Source organism: Danaus plexippus (genome assembly GCF_018135715.1).
Source record: "Danaus plexippus chromosome 13 unlocalized genomic scaffold, MEX_DaPlex mxdp_15, whole genome shotgun sequence".
NCBI lineage: Eukaryota > Metazoa > Arthropoda > Insecta > Lepidoptera > Nymphalidae > Danaus > Danaus plexippus.
The window spans coordinates 4334870-4354780 of NW_026869849.1; the positions used below are offsets into that span (position 1 = coordinate 4334870).

General features: G+C 30.6%; 5 protein-coding genes across 5 annotated transcripts; 3 read left to right on the forward strand and 2 right to left on the reverse strand.

The window, feature by feature from the left end:
* Positions 1-131: 131 nt before the first annotated feature.
* On the forward strand, positions 132-1268 carry LOC116770168 (LDLR chaperone boca). Its single transcript, XM_061527805.1, has 4 exons — positions 132-205; positions 285-538; positions 605-859; positions 1012-1268. Exons 2-4 carry the CDS (start codon positions 411-413, stop codon positions 1184-1186), a joined length of 558 nt encoding a protein of 185 aa, XP_061383789.1. The 5' UTR covers positions 132-205; positions 285-410; the 3' UTR covers positions 1187-1268.
* Positions 1262-3508, reverse strand: LOC133320205 (replication protein A 32 kDa subunit). The gene is made up of 6 exons (XM_061527804.1): positions 3330-3508; positions 3138-3223; positions 2765-2986; positions 2503-2688; positions 1965-2176; positions 1262-1403 (listed from the first exon to the last, which is right to left on the reverse strand). Exons 1-6 carry the CDS (start codon positions 3337-3339, stop codon positions 1328-1330), a joined length of 792 nt encoding a protein of 263 aa, XP_061383788.1. The 5' UTR covers positions 3340-3508; the 3' UTR covers positions 1262-1327.
* Positions 3509-3713: 205 nt separating this feature from the next.
* Positions 3714-7076, reverse strand: LOC116770169 (spindle assembly abnormal protein 6 homolog). Its single transcript, XM_061527821.1, has 13 exons — positions 7058-7076; positions 6844-6975; positions 6600-6763; positions 6338-6494; positions 6082-6267; positions 5852-6009; positions 5233-5392; positions 5085-5153; positions 4868-5011; positions 4591-4798; positions 4343-4520; positions 4168-4271; positions 3714-3935 (listed from the first exon to the last, which is right to left on the reverse strand). The coding sequence occupies exons 2-13, from the start codon at positions 6967-6969 to the stop codon at positions 3790-3792; spliced, it is 1800 nt and encodes a 599-aa protein (XP_061383805.1). The 5' UTR covers positions 6970-6975; positions 7058-7076; the 3' UTR covers positions 3714-3789.
* A 725-nt stretch (positions 7077-7801) lies between these two features.
* On the forward strand, positions 7802-14431 carry LOC116770022 (leucine-rich repeat-containing protein 1-like). Its single transcript, XM_032661352.2, has one exon. It carries the CDS (start codon positions 8043-8045, stop codon positions 10764-10766), a length of 2724 nt encoding a protein of 907 aa, XP_032517243.2. The 5' UTR covers positions 7802-8042; the 3' UTR covers positions 10767-14431.
* Positions 14432-15327: 896 nt separating this feature from the next.
* Positions 15328-19887, forward strand: LOC116770232 (cationic amino acid transporter 4). Its single transcript, XM_032661619.2, has 7 exons — positions 15328-15631; positions 15870-16016; positions 16184-16432; positions 16516-17492; positions 17795-18011; positions 18290-18451; positions 18700-19887. The coding sequence occupies exons 2-7, from the start codon at positions 15875-15877 to the stop codon at positions 18918-18920; spliced, it is 1968 nt and encodes a 655-aa protein (XP_032517510.2). The 5' UTR covers positions 15328-15631; positions 15870-15874; the 3' UTR covers positions 18921-19887.
* Positions 19888-19911: the final 24 nt, after the last annotated feature.

The window sequence follows — 19911 nt, forward strand, 5'->3', positions numbered from 1 at the left end:
CTCTGTTATTTTAAATTTTAAAGAAATAAAATATTACGTAAATAAAAATTTATTGTTTAGTGGTGGGACGTTATTTCCACACAAATAAAAAATATATAATTTCACTTTACCGGATTAATTTGTATTAACTGTCAACTACCACTTGTCATTCATTTTTATAAATTTATTTCAGCCGCGTTGAAACAACAAGTTCCTTGCAATTACAGTTAGCTTCCTAACACATTCCATTTTGCTTTTTTTCTAGTTAATTCATCTCTTTAAAAATACAAATTTTCTGTATTCAGATATGTAGAAGAGACTGCAACGAATAATAAGTAAATTCAGTGAAAAGCTGCAATCGATTCAAAACACTGTAGAAAAAATTTCGTCATTAATATATATTTAGCTATCTTGGGTTTATACCTAAAAATATGAAGTGTCTGTATTTAATAATATTAGTTTGTGTTACCTTAACTTCGGCTAAAAAATACAATGACGAGGAAAAGCCGGCGTGGGCTAAGAAAGATATACGGGACTTCAGCGATGCTGATATGGAACGGTAATTATTATCACTTATAATTAATAAGATCTTAACTTTATCTAACCATGAGACTTTCACGTCTAGTCTCTTCGATCAATGGGAAGAAGACGAAGATCCCTTACCTGAGGACGAATTACCGGAACACTTGCGTAAGCCACCATCTCTTGATTTAACTAAGTTGGATATGTCTAATCCTGAATCAGTGCTACAAGCAACAAAAAAGGGACAAACCGTAATGATGTTTGTAACTGTTGCTAACAAACCAACTCGACACAGGACCGAAGAGTTGACTAAGATATGGCAGTCTGGTCTTTGGAGTGCTCATATACAAGCAGAGAGGTAACTTCTAGCACACAGTATAAATAAAAATGAGTTAGTTTATTTGAGATGGCATAACCAATCCCTTATTTATTGAAAATGTATATTGCTGTTTTAGTTGTTTAATTTCCTATGAATATTTCTATGTCATAACCAGTTTTACTGTGTTACAGGTATCTCATAGATGATGACAGAGCTATATTTATGTTTAAAGATGGTTCCCAAGCTTGGACCGCAAAGGAGTATCTTACTGATCAAGACGAACTCAAAGATGTACAGCTTGAAAGCCAAACTTATCCAGGGAAGAAACCCGATGTTAAAAACAAATCTGTACGAGATGAACTATAAGGATCTAAATATATCTCAATGTATTACATAATAAGGAAACAATATTTTATTTATGTTTTGTAATAAAACATTTTTTTTTACACTTTCATCTTTATTTCAGTAATGTATAAAAAAATAGTTTGTGAAATAGTATTGTTTGTATTAAGTAGCCCTGAAGTGCTCTTCATCAATAGTTGAATAAGTATGACCTTCGTTGCACATGAATTCCAGAATATTCCTGTGAATGAGAAAAAAATAATATCATTTTGTTTATATGAAAGATAAGTTATCAATAATTTAAGAAAAAATTAAACTAGTGTTTATTGTTTCTCTGATATTTACATTAAGTCAATATATATATATATTTGAAAGAGATTGTCAATATTGAATAATTCGGTAATGAGTGTTAATTAAAACTCTTTAAATGAAAAATGTTTTCTGGGATTGAACTATTATTTCTTTCTCTTGCAATGACTAAAATGTGAGTCAAATGTAAGACAGTAATTTGATTTATTCCACATGTACTAAACATATAGAATGTCAAAGAATTTAAAAAATATTGTATTATCACTTATATTTAGATCTGTATATATAAGTATCTGTAATATTCGGAAATTGACTTGCTGAAATTTTATAGACCTAGGTCATAAAATTTTTCTTAAAGGGATGTATTGTTTTACTTTTGATGAAAAAAATTATTCAACACTTTTACACCTTATAATTAAATAATTGGAAAAACTTCTCTTCAGACTATTAATTAAGAAATAATACAAAAAATCTTATATATATTCATACTCACTCCAGTTCAACTTCAGTCATACGATCCCTCAAGTTCGATAGCAATTCCTGCTTGCTTATACCCTGGTCTGATGCAGCCGATGATATCAGTTTGTAGACCATCACTTGACGGACATTCAATCCATTGAATGACATGTTATCATTCATTCCTACCATCGAGTTGGACGGCAATCCACCCATCATCGAAGAATTATTACCAATAGGTTCCACATCCTGAAAGAAACAGATTCAATATCTACATACTTAATTCCCTGTTGTACAGAAGATGATTATAAAATTAGTATAATTTTTTACTAAATATTAATGTTACCTATATACTGTTGAAATTTTATATCAATAATAATTCTTAATATGGTTTCTAGTTATTTGTGGAGTACAAAAAACCTATTTAAGTAAGAAAATTTTAAAGGACTAATAACCTAAATATAACAGACAGCTGTAGTATGCAACATAACAGGTATTATAATTTTCATATATTGGAAATGCCTGATTTGACTAAAAAAAAACACTATTTGTGTAAATTAATATGTAGTTTTTACCTTTTTCATACCAGGTTGCAACTTAAGTTTGTTGTTGAGACACTGCAAGTAATGGAATGTAATGGCGTTGACATCAGTTATGGGCATAATTTTGAATGCCATCAGAACCTTTCTACCTTTATTGGTTTTAACATTGCCGTAAATTTGTATGTAATCATTAACATGAACTTTGGGTGTTGACTGATCCTGTGAAATATTCAGGTTAGCTTTGCATTATTTTATAAATTACACATATAATAAAGATGTTTCAAAGTTCTCTTACATTTTCATCCATTGATTCTTGTTCTAACCAGAGAACAGCTTTCATCCTACCAGTTATATCTTGTATTGTGTATGTGATTTTGGTACTTTGTTCTCTAATATTTTGAACACGAGCAACAATTGACACAATTTGTATTTCTGTGCCCCATATTTTAATTCCTTCGTCCCCACAATTTAAAGCCTGTTTAATAACAATTGGGGCAGTGCGTGAAGCACGTCTCGCCTATAAAAATAAGCCAAACTTTAATAGTTAACTTGTTGATTATATAAATAAGACAAATTTAAAGATGACAACGAATAATTAAAGGATTAGTTTTAAACGAATTTGTAATAAATGGATATTTATAAAAATATTCTGTAAATCGTATTCTTACAGACTTTTGCCTTTGGTTGGGAGTGTTAGTTACATTTCCAAATTCGTTTTGACTGTTGAAGAATCCACCATCAGTTCTCGATTGATCTGAACAAATAAATATAATATACATTAGATTATGTACGAAGATACATTATTCTATTTTTACAATTTGGTTAAATAAAAAAAAAATTATTTCCAATTAGATATTTACCATTCCACATTTTGCTTAAGTCGAAACTTAATTTATAAAACTACCTATCACGTTTTATTTAAAGACTGTAAGGCAATTTACACATTTAACAAAAATTGAACCAAATAGTAATGTTTTCTACAAAACTTTAAAGTTAAAACGGCTTATAAAGATAAAATTCGGCGCGAATTTGACGTATGACAGACTGCAGACACCCTATACAGAATACCAAAAGTTAGTTTATTAATAGATAATTATAAACTAAGAATATAATTATCTATAATAAAACTTTATTATAACATACCATTATAAACTTATATAAAGTCCTTCTTGTTTAACAACTAAGATATCGTAATAATAAAATACTACAACAATTGTTAATGAGAATTAAAATAAAACTCGTAGTTAAGCAATTGTTTTAAAATTTTTAATAAAAAATAGATAATACATTTCAACTAAGCTATAAATATAATATTTAATGTTATGGAAAATATGCCGAAACTGGCGTAGCTCGATACGTCGTTGGTCTTGAAGACTTTTTTTCTCTAAAATCAACCTTCGGTAAATCAACATGTTTATTTTCTTTTCCAGATTTACTCTGAACATTAGCAGCTTCTCTGGAACAATCTGTAAAAAAATAATTTTCTTCAATAATTACAAATTCTATATTTTCATAATAATACTTATAACATAGTATGAAATGGTATATCAGTAACATTGATATGATTTCAATGGTGAGTAAATTAGTTAATTTGAATAACTTGTGTATAGCAGGTCTTGGAAAAGGAGATATTATTTTTGACCCAAAAACTACCTTACACAGCATGTCAAGGTCAAAGCCAATTCTAAATTAAATTACCCTTTTTTTGTATTCTATTTCCTTCAGTGGCTGGTTTTAAATACTTCGGATCCAAGCCTTTTTTATTTGGAGCGGAAGGTTTAGGGCTATCTTCCACACTGGATCTATAATAAACAATAAATTAAAGAAAAAAATTTAAATGAACAGTAAATTCGAGTTGTAAGACAATACATACAATTTAGATGTAGCATAAAAATTAATTGATTCATCAGTTTCTTGAGAACAGTTCTGTACATTTTTTTGTAAAAAATAAGGTGTTGATGTTGCAGATTGAAAATCTGAGCTGCTCTTATGAGGATGATCATTTCTTCCCATTCCATTGCCTTCTAATTTCTTATGTAGCCATTGGATCACTAAAAATATAGAGATTTTTTATATGAAACTAAGAACATAATACGTAAAATCATGTAGCAATTTAAGTACCCATATTGTTATTTTTTATAGTCTCATCACGATCTTTTAATGCTTCCTCATTTTTATTATACATTTCTCTAAACGCGTCAAGTTCACTTTTGATCTTCTCAATTTCCTCTGAACTGGATTTTATTTTTATTTTGAGTTCCTCAATTTCTTTAATGTTTCCTTCTATAACTTTTTCCTGTTCCAACGCTATTGCTGTTCTGCATAGAAGCTAATAAAATTTATAAATTAAATAAATTGATAACAGTGACATGTGAATATTGATACTCTATAATGTTACCTTATCTTTAATTTCAAGAAGATCATTATTTTGTTTGGTGATAATTTGATTGGCTTTAAGCAATTGTTCTGTAGTGGATTGGGCTGCTTCTGTGTTTTTATTTGCTAACGATTCGCTAAGGCTTAGTCTCCTCTCAAGATTACTCTGTAATAATATAAACAGCAAATATTTATTAGTTATTTTTATAATGGATTGTTTTGCTAAATGATCCACTTACCTTTTCATTTTTCAATGCTTGAATATTTTCATTTAATTCTTTTATAACATTCGTATTATCTTTGACTGTCTGAAACAGGACATTAATTATTTAAATATCTCATAGAAATAATATATTAAACTATATCAAGAAGTTTCATTCATCATACCTTTTCTAAATATGTACAATTTGAATTCATCTGGTTAATAAGTTTTTCTTTGTCAACGACCTCTCTCTCCAGAGTTGAATTTCTAGAGCTCAATGTGGAAACTTCTATATGAATTCTTTGTAATTCCTTTTCCAGATAATTGGACCTGTTTATCTTTTCACTGAAAATATATAGTGGTTATAAAAATTATATTCAAAAGTAATTGGCTCACAAAAATGTAAGGAAAACAAATATTATTTTATTAAAACAATAGTTTCTCAAACAACTGAGACACATCTTCTAAAGGGTTATATTTAGAAATACCAATGGCAGTTAAAAAAAAAAATCATATTGGTCTTTTTTGAAATACAATCTAAGAATATTATCAAGGCATATACTTTGAACAGCAGTCTGACATAATATTGTTGACTGCAAAAAAAAATAATTTTTTTTCGATTTTTTTAAAACTTTTTTTTGATTATGGAATTCAGTGACAGAATAAGAAATTATCATCTGCAATATCTATGAAATAAAATGAAATTTGCATATTCTAGAAGGTTAAAGATATGAATAAGCTTAGAAAGAACAATTGGTCAGAAATTAAATTATGAAAATACTACATATGTAAATCTTGGAATACCTTAACTGATTTTCAATTTGTGATATTTTGTCCCTCAATTGTTTTATTTTGTGGTTTTGTTCCTCTATATGTTTGTCTTTTCTATTTAAATTGTCTTGAGACGCAGCTAGTAAGTTATTTGTGTGCGCCTCATTTTGTTTCTGCCACTGAATTTTCTCCTAAATACAGAGAAAAAAATCATTTGAAGGATAATAATAAATTAAAGTATAACATAAATACATATTTCATACTTGTACGAGCCTGTCTTTTTCTAATTTTAAGTTTTCTTTATATTCTATTTCATGTCTCAACTTTTCTTCTTCAATTTTAGTCAAATTCAGACTTAAATCATGAAGTTTTGACTCTAATTTTGTACATTTTTCGCTCCACATCATTTCATTACTTGATGATGAACTTTTTAGTGTCATAAGTGTTTTCTGAAAAATTTAATAAATATAAAATTTTATACTAAGTCACTAATGTATAAAATTATATCACTTTCAATACTTTTAATTCCACAATTGTGTCAGCCATGTGTTGCTTGAGTTCAGTGTCGTTTGCCGGTTGTGTTTTGAGCGATAAATGTACAAGTCTTTTAAATTCATTATGTTCTACAACTTCAAAGTTGTAGAGAATTGGTGTAACAAGTTGAAGTATCAGGAACCTTAAACATAAACCGGATGACATATATGTTAGGATTATCCTTGTTAGCAGTTTAAATAACAAAGGATTTAATAATATGAAAAAAGTGTTTTAACTTAATTATTACATGCTATTTGAAGCACATTGTTGCAGTAATCTAACTACTTGTGACGGAAAATTGTCGAAATCTATAAGAAGTCCTTGTTGTTTCTTCAGTTCTTCGTAGTCGCATCTTGTTAATAAAATTCTGTATAGAAATGTTGAATCTTCTTCGTCCGATAAGATAAGCCTCTGAAAATTATTACAGTAACACTTTTAGAAATATGTTGTACACAATAAAGAGAACGTGGTTTAACTTAAAATCAACAAACCAATGAATCGTTTTCAAAAAGTTTTTCAACAGTAATCGTTATATCCTTTTTAGCTTCTTCAAAGCCTCGTTTGATTGATATAAAATATTTTCCTCTATGAAATACTTTGAAAGCGGTGTTTTTCATTTTTAACTATAATGAATTCATTAATATAAATAATTAAAACTGTACCAGAATAGTGTCTAATTTTAAATTAAACGTCAAAACTCAAAACCTGTATATTGTGTTTGTCAGAACTGAAGTGTCATATTGTTAACATTTTTTTTTAATAATATGGCCTTCATCCGTGCAAAGACATGCACAGTATATTCTGCCAGTGTCGTGTAGAATGGAGGAGACACGATCCGGGATTAATTTTTGAATGAAATAAAATGTAACGGTCTCGACTGAAGTCACAATTAGGAACTACATATGTTGGTAGATCTAAAACAACACAAATTCAATTAAATGCAAACATAAGAGATACTGTAATAATAAATGTTTACATTGAACAGGTTACATCAATCGTCGATTATTAGTGCCATTGATCAATTAGGTAGGTAGATACTAATAATATGGGCTGAACCAGCACTCATAAGAGCCATAAAACAGTTGTGTTTTGAAGAATACATACTTAAGTAACTACTTACTATTAAGTTTAATAAATGAATAACTTGTTGTAGGAGCTGAACGATAATAAATGTATATTTTTAACGACAACTATATCTTTGTAAATCATTAAGGAGATTATTTTGCTAAATAATGCAGCGGTTATAAAGATGTTCTTTATTCTTTGGTAACTTTTATTTATTTAATAGAACGAAGGTGTACTTTTTTTATCCTTTTTACCGTTATATTCATGTTCAATAATGATAATGAAAACCTTCGCGCAATTTCATATTGATATTTCAATTTCTACTCCAATTTTGACTTTGACAACTATACAAAACCTTCAAAGTTTTTTATCTATGTTCGGGAGGGGAAGGTGAATCAGATGAATATATTGTGATTCATTCCAGTTGTATTTATTATTGTTAAAAAGTAGTCACTTTTTAAGAGTTAGAGTGGAAATCCTAGCATATGCATTAAATGTAAAAGTATTTGCTACCAAAACATTTAGTATGTCAGACGTTGTAATGTGAAAAATCCTAATGTGGGTTAAATATTCTTTTATCAATTTGTTCGATTTTAGTGAAGTGTAGTGTAGCTTTAGTTGAAAAATGCCATTCGACTTTTTGTGTTGTGTTAGACCTGGTGTAGAAGATATAGTGGAATTAGATTATTCTCACCATTCATTAACGGATGTGCCGACGGAAGTGTTTGTCTACGAGAGGACTCTCGAAACGCTATTATGTCAAAGCAATCGTATCACCGAATTACCGCGTCAGCTTTTTATGTGTCATGGCTTAAAGTATTTAGATCTGAGTGACAATGAGCTTCAGGCTATCCCCACAGCCATATCGTCGTTGGTTAACTTACAGCATTTGAACCTAAGTAGGAACACCTTAGCATCCATACCGGATAACATGAAATCATTAAAAAATTTGATGTTTCTAGATCTTAGTGTAAATCCATTAGAAAAATTACCAGAAACTATCACGAACTTAATAGCAATGCAAGATTTATATTTAAATGATACATATCTAGAGTATCTTCCTGGTAACTTTGGCCGTCTCGCAAATTTACGAATACTGGAACTAAGGGATAATTATCTTATGATCCTTCCTAAGTCATTGTCAAGATCAACTGACCTTTTAAGATTAGATATAGGTCAAAATGAATTTCAACAATTTCCTGAGGTAATTGGAAGATTTTCCAAGTTAAAAGAACTTTGGATTGATAGCAATAGCTTTACAATAATTCCAGCCGTCATCAAACCATTGGACAACTTAATACACTTAGAAGCAAGCAATAATATGATTGAAGAGTTAGCACCTGAAATTGGTTACTGCTCCCGTCTTGAAGATCTTACTTTATCAGTGAATAGTCTCACACAACTTCCGGACACTATTGGACAGTTAAGTAATTTAACAGCCCTAAAGTTAGACAATAATAGACTTTACAGTATACCAGAAAGTATAGGTCAGTTAAAAAATTTAGAGGAGCTTATGTTAATGAGTAATTATATTGACAAACTACCGTCTTCCATTGGTCTCTTGAGAAAACTACAATATTTAAATGTTGATGAAAACATGTTAAGGGTTATTCCTCCAGAAATTGGGAGTTGTGCAAAGTTATCTGTTCTGTCAGTCCGTTCTAACAAGTTAACAAAAATTCCACCCGAAATTGGACATCTAACTTCTTTAAGGGTTCTGAATTTGGTAAGAAATTCATTGAGCTATCTTCCCCAATCCTTGTTGAATTGTGATAACTTAGTAGCCCTTTGGCTGTCTGAAAATCAAAGCAAACCATTAGTGCCTATGCATTCTGAAGTAGATCCAAATACTTATGAACAAGTTCTGACCTGTTTCCTCTTCCCTCAAGTGCCTTTAACTCCCATTGACATTAAATTGGAGAATGTGAAGTCAGAAGCACAAAGTGTTCCTCGTCATATAAGCTTTGTGGACATGAAACCAGCTGTAAAGACCAATGAAAAGCCTGGCCAGTTGAGAAGAGCACCTACACCTTATCCAAAAGAATTAAGAGCTATGGCAAAACATGCACGAAATATTCATAAAGATGGCACACAGGACGTACCCCCACCTATGCAGAATGCAGTTCATATCAAAGCTGCCAAAATAACCCCAACTTTGCAACAGAGATTTGCTTCTGATAACAAAACTGACATAAATAATATAAATCCTGACAGTTGTAATGTCCAAGATCCAATGAAAGTATCTGTCTATGATAATTTACCACCTGAAAATACATATGACAAGCCTTTAGACTTAAACTATGAGGAAGACAAGACATATAAGAGTGTGGATCATGCTTTATATTCTGATAATAACACTGAAACCATATCATATAAAGATGAAAATGTGGACACTTGTGGATTAGGTCCATCACATTATGCCATTAAACAGAATGAAAGATATTCTCCTCGGCAAGAAATCACCAGATCCAGTTCTTCGTTAGTGTCTAACAATTACAGAAGTCATGCACATGAAAATAAAAATTATCCAATGTCTGGTGAGCATTCATATCAATGTTCTGATGATACTTGTAATCAGATACAGAGACTAAGTGTTAGTTCTCATGAAAGGCACTCCAGAGAAGAAACAATACTGAGTCCTCAATTTCATGAAAACTCATATGGTACAAGGTGTAGGATTGATAACTTACCACATTTTGAGCCCATGTATGCAAGGAAAGAGTCAGTGTGCCATCCAGAAAACAATTACCACACTAATACCTACACAAGCGATGCCTTGCCTTGTGGTTCAGAAAAAATTTATCCCCCCAAAAACTATGATGTATTTAATTATCATCCCCATGTAGGCAGGGATTTATCAGCCCCAAGAGTCCATACCGTGAGTCACATGGTTAGTTCAACAACTATGCCTAATATGTGTAATTACAATAACATGTACCCCCCTCCCAATGTTGATACGAATCATTATAATGCATTGCACCAAACTGCATCAACTAACTGCAACATATATGATATGTCAGCATCAAGTCCAACTTATGTTCAATCTCAATCTCCAGAGCTTTATTCACCTACTGGTCACACAAATGCTACAAATCCATATCGCATGACAAACACACCTCTCATATCCGACGATGGTAGCTTTCCACATGTACAACCTATATCTAGTCATAATATGTATGAGATATATGATGCTATGCCAGCTTCATCGAATACACCTAGTGTTGTAAGTCATCGACATAGTCCAAGTGGACTTTCAGAGACTGTATACATGAGAGGTCAACCCCCACCTTACCATATTGCTGCTCCTTATACAAAACATGCTCAATACTTTAATGGTACTGGGGGATAGCATTACATGTAATATACACCTTAAAGTTTTGTGACTGACTTTTGAAACTTTTTTTTATATACACATACAATTTTAATTTAATTTACTTCTCTTGTGTACTACTGTTCTCTGGATGTGCAATTTAAATGTGATAAATATATAATATGAAAAATTAATATAATATAAGGTGCTAAAATGGATCATTAATGTTATCCAGATGGATATTTTAAAAGCAGTTAATGTTCAAACGAAAAAATTATAATAATATGTATATTCAAAAAGAGAATGTTGTAGGTACTATAAAGTACAATTTGTAACAACTATGTTGTTTGTTATATTAATATTCTGAAATTGATTGTAATGTGAAGTGTCCTGGTGTGTTTTTAACTAAATAACTATAATTTTACTATTGATACATATTAACTGAATAAGAGTAATGCATAAATTTTATGTATTGTATAGAAATATTTTCTTACCCTTTTCTTAAGTGCAATTAAGGACCACTGTACGAACATTTCTCCTCTTTAGGTAAATGTTACAATACATATAATGCATTTTATTATGTTATATTTTATCTATGCTCTCTAAAGGGTTCTACTTCATATAAGGTGCTCAAGTTCCTAAAGGGATTAAAGAACTTGTAACAACACTGAATTCTGCACATTCTTTTGCTCTATGTTCCTAAATTCTACAATATCTATTTTATATTCTATTTTTCGTATTTTATTACAAAGTATTTTATCAATATTTATTTTATTACATTATAGTTTTATGCTCAACACCAATTTTACTTTCTAACAGAATGAATGCTTTGTGAGCTATGTATAATTTTTGTATCGGTAAATGAGGGTATCGTATCTGAATTCTAATGTACTTAAGTTATTTTTAAAAAATATTAAGGGTTTGGATAACCTCTTCGAAGATAGAAAATGTCAAAGAGTTATGGCGGCAAAGTATAAAAATTAATAAAATAAATTACGTCATGTAAAAAAGTCTTTGAAGTGTATAGTAAACTATATTTTTTTTAAAAGAAATAACTTTAAATAAAAAATAAAAACTGTATATCACACTGGAGTTTGTTGCAATTTTTAACGTCTATATGTTAAAGGAAAGTGAAAATATTAATACGTAATATAATAAGAATGACATTGTATGTACATTTACAATATCATTTTTATCTAATAGCAATCATATGAATAATCACATTTTACAACTAATATTAACATTCATGTTAAGATATGTATTAATTAATTATATATTTTCCATCAGAATTTATTATGTGTGTGATTACTGTAATGTAAATAACTTTGTTTAATTATGTGGCGCTGACACATTAGCTGTCATAAACTTGTTATCATTAGAGAACAGAAGAAAGTTAATTTTGCTTTGGACGTATACGTTCAACTTCTGCGGTCCATCATCTACGAGTTGTGATTAAAAAAGATCGCCTCGACCTATTCCGTGTATTTCCGCTTGACCTATTTGTATGAAAAGATATAGGTTACAGAATTAACAAGGCTATTTGTTTATTTTACCTTACCTCTGATTTATAAAATTATTTTTCGGTTCATAATTCTATATCAATTCTATTTTTAATATTACAAAGCTTGATGTTCTTGTTCTTAAACAAGAGCTTATAAGTAATTTATCGCAATAATAATATTATATTAAAATTTATTTTGACCTTGGGGCCATTTAAAATGTATAATTGTATGTCTTACAAAATTTGGAAATAATAACTAATGTTGACGATTACGTCTTTAAATTTGTCTTAAACGTATACACGTGGCTTAAAGTCTAGTACCCTTGGTAGCAATATTCATCGTAAAAAATATCGACAAAAATTAATTACAGAACAACTTTAAACAGTCTGTGCTAAAGCTTTTGATGCCAATTCGTACTGAGGGTACCGTTTAATTAACTAATGTAGATAGATGAATACGATTAAGTATTAAGCACCATAAGCTCCGAGTCCGACTATGAATTCTTCATTAGGTTCCCATTATGCAAGTGTAATACGTAATACATAACTTATTTGCTCCGTTGTGAATTTAAAACACAACACTTTCTAAAGACTGAAAACTAAAAACATATCATTTAGCAACAGACTATCTATTTTATTAATGCGTACATACCTAAGTGCGTTTCTTATGTTTTGTAATTAATAATTATTATATTTTGTTCCCATCTATTTGCTACTCTTTATCACTTGAACTTTTATCTATAAACCTTATAAATTTCGTCCACTTCATCCGCCCATTTGTTAAAGTTTAATTGCTCTTTCTGAAGATTGTACTAAACTTTCATCTTACTTTATTATAAATTTATTGATAAGGGTTTTGAAGAAGAAAATTGACATATGCATAATAAAGTTACACAAATTTTGCAATTTTTAGCAATTTTATTCCAGACTGCCAACCTCTATCGCCATTTTGTTTTTGTTAATGAATAATAAAATATAAAAAGTGGATCAAAATGACTGCATGACAGTTGATTATTTTGTTGTATGTTGAAGTTATATTTATGAAGCTTTTAGACGTTACATGTGGATATTGGAGGAAAATATAACAAGATACATATTAAAATTATAATAAAATAAATAATTATATAGTGCAAATTAGAGTAAAAGTGTATAACTAATCAAATTCATAGTTATCATTATATTATAAAATAACATCATTTCGTATAGATAATATAAAATAGTATTAACTTTTGAAACTGTCGTTTCAAAGGGATTGTAAGATCGGTATTATTTTCAATTTTTTTTTTTAGTTACATCTTCAATTAATTTATTTTAAAGAGAATATGCACACAGCATGCTATGTACGTGCCACATTATCATTTCTACCTCATTTGTGAAATGCCAAATTGCAAATACTCACTTTAGTGGTAATTTTTATTTTTGTAATTTGGATTTATTTTAATTGCGGGATGTGAAAATCATTGCTTATGAGAAAAATATTTTTGATTTGAGTGATTGTATAGATATGATTTTATCATGTAACAACACATTGAATTACAATTAATACTAAAATAATATTTTTTTTTAATATTTTTCTATTTTATTTAATATTGTAAAGGATACAAATGGTTGTATTTGTAAAGTGTTCCATGTTTTCGAGTATTGTAAAAGAAATCGGATTGCGAATAAAATTGCCTAATACGTAAAATCACAAAAATTACAGAACTGAATTTTAAAGAACGCAATATTTTTATACTCTATATTCCGTTGTCAATACTTTAACTTCTTAACATTTATTGTACTAAGTGTTAAAAACGCGTATTAATATGTATAAAGTTATTTATAGAGGTTAAAAGAATAATAATGTAATAACTGTATTTTATGACATCAAGGGAAAAAAGAGAAGAATGTTGTAATATTATTTATTATTTTCTATAAAACCAATGTTATTCGATTGGAACGAAAAATAGGCACAATTAAACTTCTTTTCTACGAAGTCTTCTTCGTATGTAGTGATTCAATAAGAGAAATTAGATATTCCTAATAACTTTACTGTATTCACATGTTGTAGTTTAAAACAACACTTAGAAAATTGAATATTTAAATACAGAGTAAGTGTGAATTTGTTAGCATATTAAAACTGAATTGTAAAGAAGAATAGTTATGTTTTTACACAGTAATGCCCTAAATATTGTAGAATGTCAATAAATTGTTTGAAATTTAAGTTTTTTTAATACGTTATCATATACCTCACCGACGCGACGGTCTAATTTGTGGGTTTTTATATCGAACATTGTCATCAGTCATGCATATTTATTTTTAAAGACGATATAATTTTATGCTCTTTATAATAATTTTGAAAGGTATATTTTGAAGTCTACATTTTTAACGACATTTTGATATATCAGGTGAAATAAAAATTTCATCAAACCAATCTCCTTTTCTTTAATTCAAATATTGATTGATTTGATTATATTGTCTAATTGTAAGACAAATAGACACGTTGGAACTGTTTTATCAAGTTTTCCTTTTTTTTATACCTGTGCAAATGCTGAAAGTTACAACTTCGTATGTTTTATAAAATATAGCGAAGACAATGTTTTTAAAAGATCTGCTAAACGAAAAAAGTCTGAAAATTTTAAATTGTATATCGTACGAAATAGTATTTTACATATTCGTTAATTTAGATTGTAGATATGGATGTCATATTAGGCGCATATACTTCGGTACTTATTTAAATTTTAAAGCTATATGGCACTGGTAAAAAAAAAATTGCAAACACTTTTAGGGAGGGTGTAACTACTGCTTATTATATTTAAATGAAAGATGCCTCAAACCAAAAATTGTCCACTTTTATATTTTAATACAAGTAGCAATCACTGCTTATATTTTTATATATGCTTATAAAATGTTACTATAATTACGATGGCATTAATTTTATTTTATTCTTGTAAAGCATTCTTAGGGTACATAATGCATGCCTTGGTCAAGGGTTATATAGAAGTATTATTTTGTAATTTAGATTTTATTTTTAAATTAAATATTTCCTTTTCCTATTTTGCTAGATTTAAAATTTGTAAATCTATTCATGTGAATATTTAAGGGGTAATTATTTTACAAAATTATAAGAAATATTTAACGTCTCTATAATCCCTTAACACAACCTAATTTATAAAAAGTTAATAGAAAGCGACCGCAGAACGCTATAGTAATTTAATAAAACAATAAAATTCATTTCATAGTTAGCGATGAATGTAATAAAGCAGTTAAGGTCTCTGAAGTATTTTCAGTATGCATTGCCCACATTCAACGTAAATAACGTTGGGCTCATCCCTAAATAATCGATCGTGTGCGCGCGCCGTTCTATCGGAGTGACTATCACTGGGACATTGCAAATATCGTCAGCTGGTCACGATATTAAGAGGTAAGTTGTATTTTCTGCCAAACTGTTCTATAAGGTAGTGTTCCTGTTCTTAATTAGATTGGTTAAAGATAATTAGTCCATAGAAGTGGCTTCCTTAATATGTATTTAAAAAGATATTTTTAGATATTGCCCTTCATTTTCATCCAAAAACTAATTGATAAACCTCAGTTCATCGCAATTTTGGCTTTGTCTCTGTCGTTCTTATAATTTAGCGAATTCTTATATTTCTTGCTTATAGTAATCATGCCTGGAGCCAGACACAAAATCCTGGGGCACGTCCTTTCAGGATTTTGTCATAAGATGAATCGACGGAAGCCTATTTATGGAGACGTTTTGGACACGCCACTTAATCGTTGTCTAACAACTTTTGATATAACATTACTTGGTAAGTCACGATTCGCACATTCAGTAGATAATTACAATTGGAAGTTTTCGTTAGGAAATTAGTATTGATTTATATTCATGTATAGGTATATTTATTATTAATTCTGCGAAGGTATGATATTTTAATTTTAATCTATTCATGGTGTTTTTAATAATGGCATTTTACAGGGGTCGGTCATATGGTCGGAGCTGGCATCTATGTCTTAACAGGAACCGTTGCTCGTCATATGGCTGGACCAGCCACAGCCCTTAGTTTTCTACTAGCTGGAATTACATCTACACTAGCAGCGTTATGCTATGCCGAATTTGGCACAAGGATACCCAGGGCAGGAAGCGCTTACGCATACACCTATGTTAGCATTGGCGAGTTTTGGGCGTTTATAATTGGTTGGAATATTGTGCTTGAATACATGATAGGTAATGATTTTTATAAATAGCTGACTTTTAAAAAATTTAAGCTAAAATTATATTCATTCTTGATTATTTATTATATATTTTAGGTGCTGCGTCAGTTGCTCGTGCTTGGTCAGGATATCTAGATGCTATACTAGACGGCGCAATAAGCAATGCCACGATTTCTGTCACAGGGGAGTTGCACGAAACCCTCCTAAGTAGATACCCAGACGTGCTAGCATTTCTTATATGCATAGTAGCATCGTTAATTCTAGCCGTGGGCGTTAAAACTTCCGCGTATATAAACAATGGCCTTACCATTTTAAATCTTACCGTCATTTCTTTGGTTATATTTTTAGGTTTTTATTACGCAGATATTACCAATTGGTCTGAGAAGAACGGAGGTTTTATGCCATATGGATTTAGCGGAGTGTTAGCTGGTGCGGCTACCTGTTTTTATGCCTTTGTAGGTTTTGACAGTATATCTGCTTCTAGCGAGGAAGCCAAGGACCCTTCGCGTTCGATACCTATTGCTACTATATTGTCCATGGTAATGGTGGGACTTGGTTATATACTGGTTGCGATAGCTTTAACGCTGATGGTGCCATATAGTACTATTAATCCGGAGGCAGCATTACCTGCAGCTTTGGGCGCGGTTCATGCTGATTGGGCCAAGTATGCTGTAGCTGTGGGCGCAGTATGTGGAATGACAACTACACTTTTAGGATCCTTGTTCTCGTTGCCACGATGCTTATATGCAATGTCAGCTGATGGACTCTTGTTCGGATTTCTCAGCGATGTTAATAATAAATCACAAATACCTATATCGAACCTCGTCATAGCAGGCTTCTCTTCTGCATTCATTGCTCTTTTGTTCGATCTAGAGAAACTTGTGGAATTTATGTCCATCGGGACGCTATTGGCGTACACAATAGTTAGTGCAGCGGTTATCATATTGCGCTATAGACCTATTCCTCCTGAGGACAAAAGTTTCGGAGTGCCACAATTGGACTCGCCTATTGATAGAGAGGACAGCTCCGCTACTGGGACTCCGGCGACTGATGGCGGGTCATCCTCTTCAGAGGTATTTCATCAAAGACGTATGAGTATTTATATTAATTCCACTCAAATTATATAAGGAGAATATGCAGAGTAATATTATAACTCCTTAACATGCTGTATAGTACTTATCCGATATATTAGTTTAAAATTGCAGTTCTTACGCCACTTACATAAGTGAAAAATATTTACGTCTCGTCATTTCTCTGATGTGAAAGTATTAAAAGTTCTCACAAACCTCATTTAATAACTAAATCAACAGCAATTTCAACTTATGTAAAATCACCAATAGAATCAATTGACTAATTTTAAATTTTCCCAACATAGATGTTTGAGGCGCTGACTGTGGGTCGGGTTCGTGCGCAATATGCTTGGCTTGAACCTCTGGCTGGAGGGCGAGCACCCGGGGCTGCGGTAACGTCTTGTGTGTACGTGTTCACTGTTGCGACCGCGGCTCTCTGCGCCCACAACCACTTCTTAGCACCGAACGCTGGACCCTGGGCTCTACTACCGGATTTCGTACTGACGTTTATAATTATTGCTTGTGAGTTTGTTCTTCTGCGTCCTTCTTTAAATTTCACTGACTTTCTTTAAGAAAACTACGAAAAAAATACTTTTTTTATATGACACCTTGAATTAGACTTCGTAAATTTGTCAATTCCAATCAGTTTTTAAATATTAATAAGAATTTTGTCAGAAGACTATATGATATTGGCTTTGGTCACGTTCTTTAATTTATAGAATGGGTTTACGTTTTGTCAATTCTGACAATGAATTATAAAACATATTTAGTACTTTTTTTTATAAAATGATTACTACCAGGTCTGTTCATTATCTGGGCTCATCAACAAAGCCCTTTGCGGCTGCCGTTCCGCGTCCCTTGGGTGCCGCTGCTGCCGGCGGCCAGCGTCATGCTCAATGTTGAGCTGATGGTCAACCTAAATGCACTAACATGGGCACGATTCACTATTTGGATGACATTTGGTAAGTGAATTTGAATGCTACTTTAAGTTGGTGTCTTAAAGCATTGTAATTACAATAATTATTTATCACAGTACAAATAAAAGCCTAACTTAAGTTGTATTGTGTCCAACAAAGTCATTATTACGTAATATGGTTCAATAAAATATTGCAATAGCAAAATCCAACCGGTACAATGAAAAACATATTTAATAAAAAGCTGTTTTATTATTTTTTTGGTATGTTACTTAAGTTAAATACGTTAATTCCAGGTTTACTCCTGTATTTCCTATACGGCATACATCACAGCAAACTCGGCGAAGGTGTAACAGGTTTGTTATCACGATCTGGTAGCGGTGGAGCTCACAGTTGGGGCGCAGTGGATAAAACCTCTTCGCTTGCAAGACGAGTAGGACGCTTGGGACGTGGTTGTAAGAGCGACGACCGCAAGCCAATAATAAGCGACGACGAACTAAACAGACGCGAACAGTGAATTTAAATTTCGAACACGCTTTTGAAATTTTGTATGACACATGAGATTTCACTTTCAATCAGTCATTTGAATTCTTCTTTATTTAAAATAATTGGAAACATTTTGCGAATTACCAAGTTAATTGAGCAAAAATGGGGGGGTGTTCAAACAGTATGGAGGTATTTCTTATTATACAAAAACTAAGAAAATACACAAACGGAAGTCAATGACAAAAATAACAATTTCCGTTACGGTACTAATCGTAAACTTCGCAAGCCTGCAATTTAATTTTTCATAAATATATGTATATAAAATTTAAGTCTGCCACTTCTAAAATTTTATAAAATCTTAAAAAAGTCCTTAATAATACACAAACGTCAAATACATCATTCATGTTAAAAAAATATTAAAACTGATTAATTTTTTTAATTAAACATATTTTTTTACTAAGTTTATTCTTTCAAACTTATAAATAGAGGTGGCAGGTCTTACATAAGCACAAAAAAAAGGTCCACTTAACGGAAAAAAAGGGACATACTACGTGTTATATACAAATTTATTATGCTTTGTGTAAATAACACTTAATAAAAAAACACCGTAGGATACCAGCTTGTATTGTTTTTAATGTTTAATAAATGTAGAGAATTAAATTTAAATAATAGTCAACAATATTTAGTAATTATTTATTTAAAAAAAGGCAACACTATATACATAATATATCTACGAGTCACAAGTAATTAAATGTTAATTAATTAAATGTATTTTTTATATTGTCGTTATCGGTTGATATTATAATTTTTATTACTTATTTATGCACAAAGTTGTCTTTTAATTTATTTGCATGACTTCTTAAAAACGTACAATTTTTTTTAGTGTTGCTATATGAATAAATGGAATGTTTATTATGTTAATATGAAATCCATAGAGTTCATAGATTGTTGTTATATTTTAATGTATGTTGATGTGTATATAAACAGATGATAGATCTTAGACTTTTTTATTTCCCTGTACA

Excerpts from the sequence above, each read along its gene's own strand:
- LOC133320205 (XM_061527804.1), bottom strand. Across the intron at positions 2,987-3,137 it reads CCAACCAAAGGCAAAAGTCT|GCGAGACGTGCTTCACGCAC; the intron begins GTAAGAATACGA and ends TTATTTTTATAG. Across the intron at positions 2,689-2,764 it reads AAGAATCAATGGATGAAAAT|GATCAGTCAACACCCAAAGT; the intron begins GTAAGAGAACTT and ends AATATTTCACAG.
- LOC116770168 (XM_061527805.1), top strand. The coding sequence starts at position 411 with ATGAAGTGTCTGTATTTAATAATATTAGTTTGTGTTACCTTAACTTCG. Across the intron at positions 539-604 it reads AGCGATGCTGATATGGAACG|TCTCTTCGATCAATGGGAAG; the intron begins GTAATTATTATC and ends TTTCACGTCTAG. Across the intron at positions 860-1,011 it reads GCTCATATACAAGCAGAGAG|GTATCTCATAGATGATGACA; the intron begins GTAACTTCTAGC and ends ACTGTGTTACAG.
- LOC116770232 (XM_032661619.2), top strand. The coding sequence starts at position 15,875 with ATGCCTGGAGCCAGACACAAAATCCTGGGGCACGTCCTTTCAGGATTT. Across the intron at positions 17,493-17,794 it reads GCGGGTCATCCTCTTCAGAG|ATGTTTGAGGCGCTGACTGT; the intron begins GTATTTCATCAA and ends TTCCCAACATAG. Across the intron at positions 18,452-18,699 it reads CACTATTTGGATGACATTTG|GTTTACTCCTGTATTTCCTA; the intron begins GTAAGTGAATTT and ends CGTTAATTCCAG.
- LOC116770169 (XM_061527821.1), bottom strand. The coding sequence starts at position 6,969 with ATGAAAAACACCGCTTTCAAAGTATTTCATAGAGGAAAATATTTTATA. Across the intron at positions 6,764-6,843 it reads TTTTTGAAAACGATTCATTG|AGGCTTATCTTATCGGACGA; the intron begins GTTTGTTGATTT and ends AATAATTTTCAG. Across the intron at positions 5,154-5,232 it reads ATTGTACATATTTAGAAAAG|ACAGTCAAAGATAATACGAA; the intron begins GTATGATGAATG and ends GTCCTGTTTCAG.
- LOC116770022 (XM_032661352.2), top strand. The coding sequence starts at position 8,043 with ATGCCATTCGACTTTTTGTGTTGTGTTAGACCTGGTGTAGAAGATATA.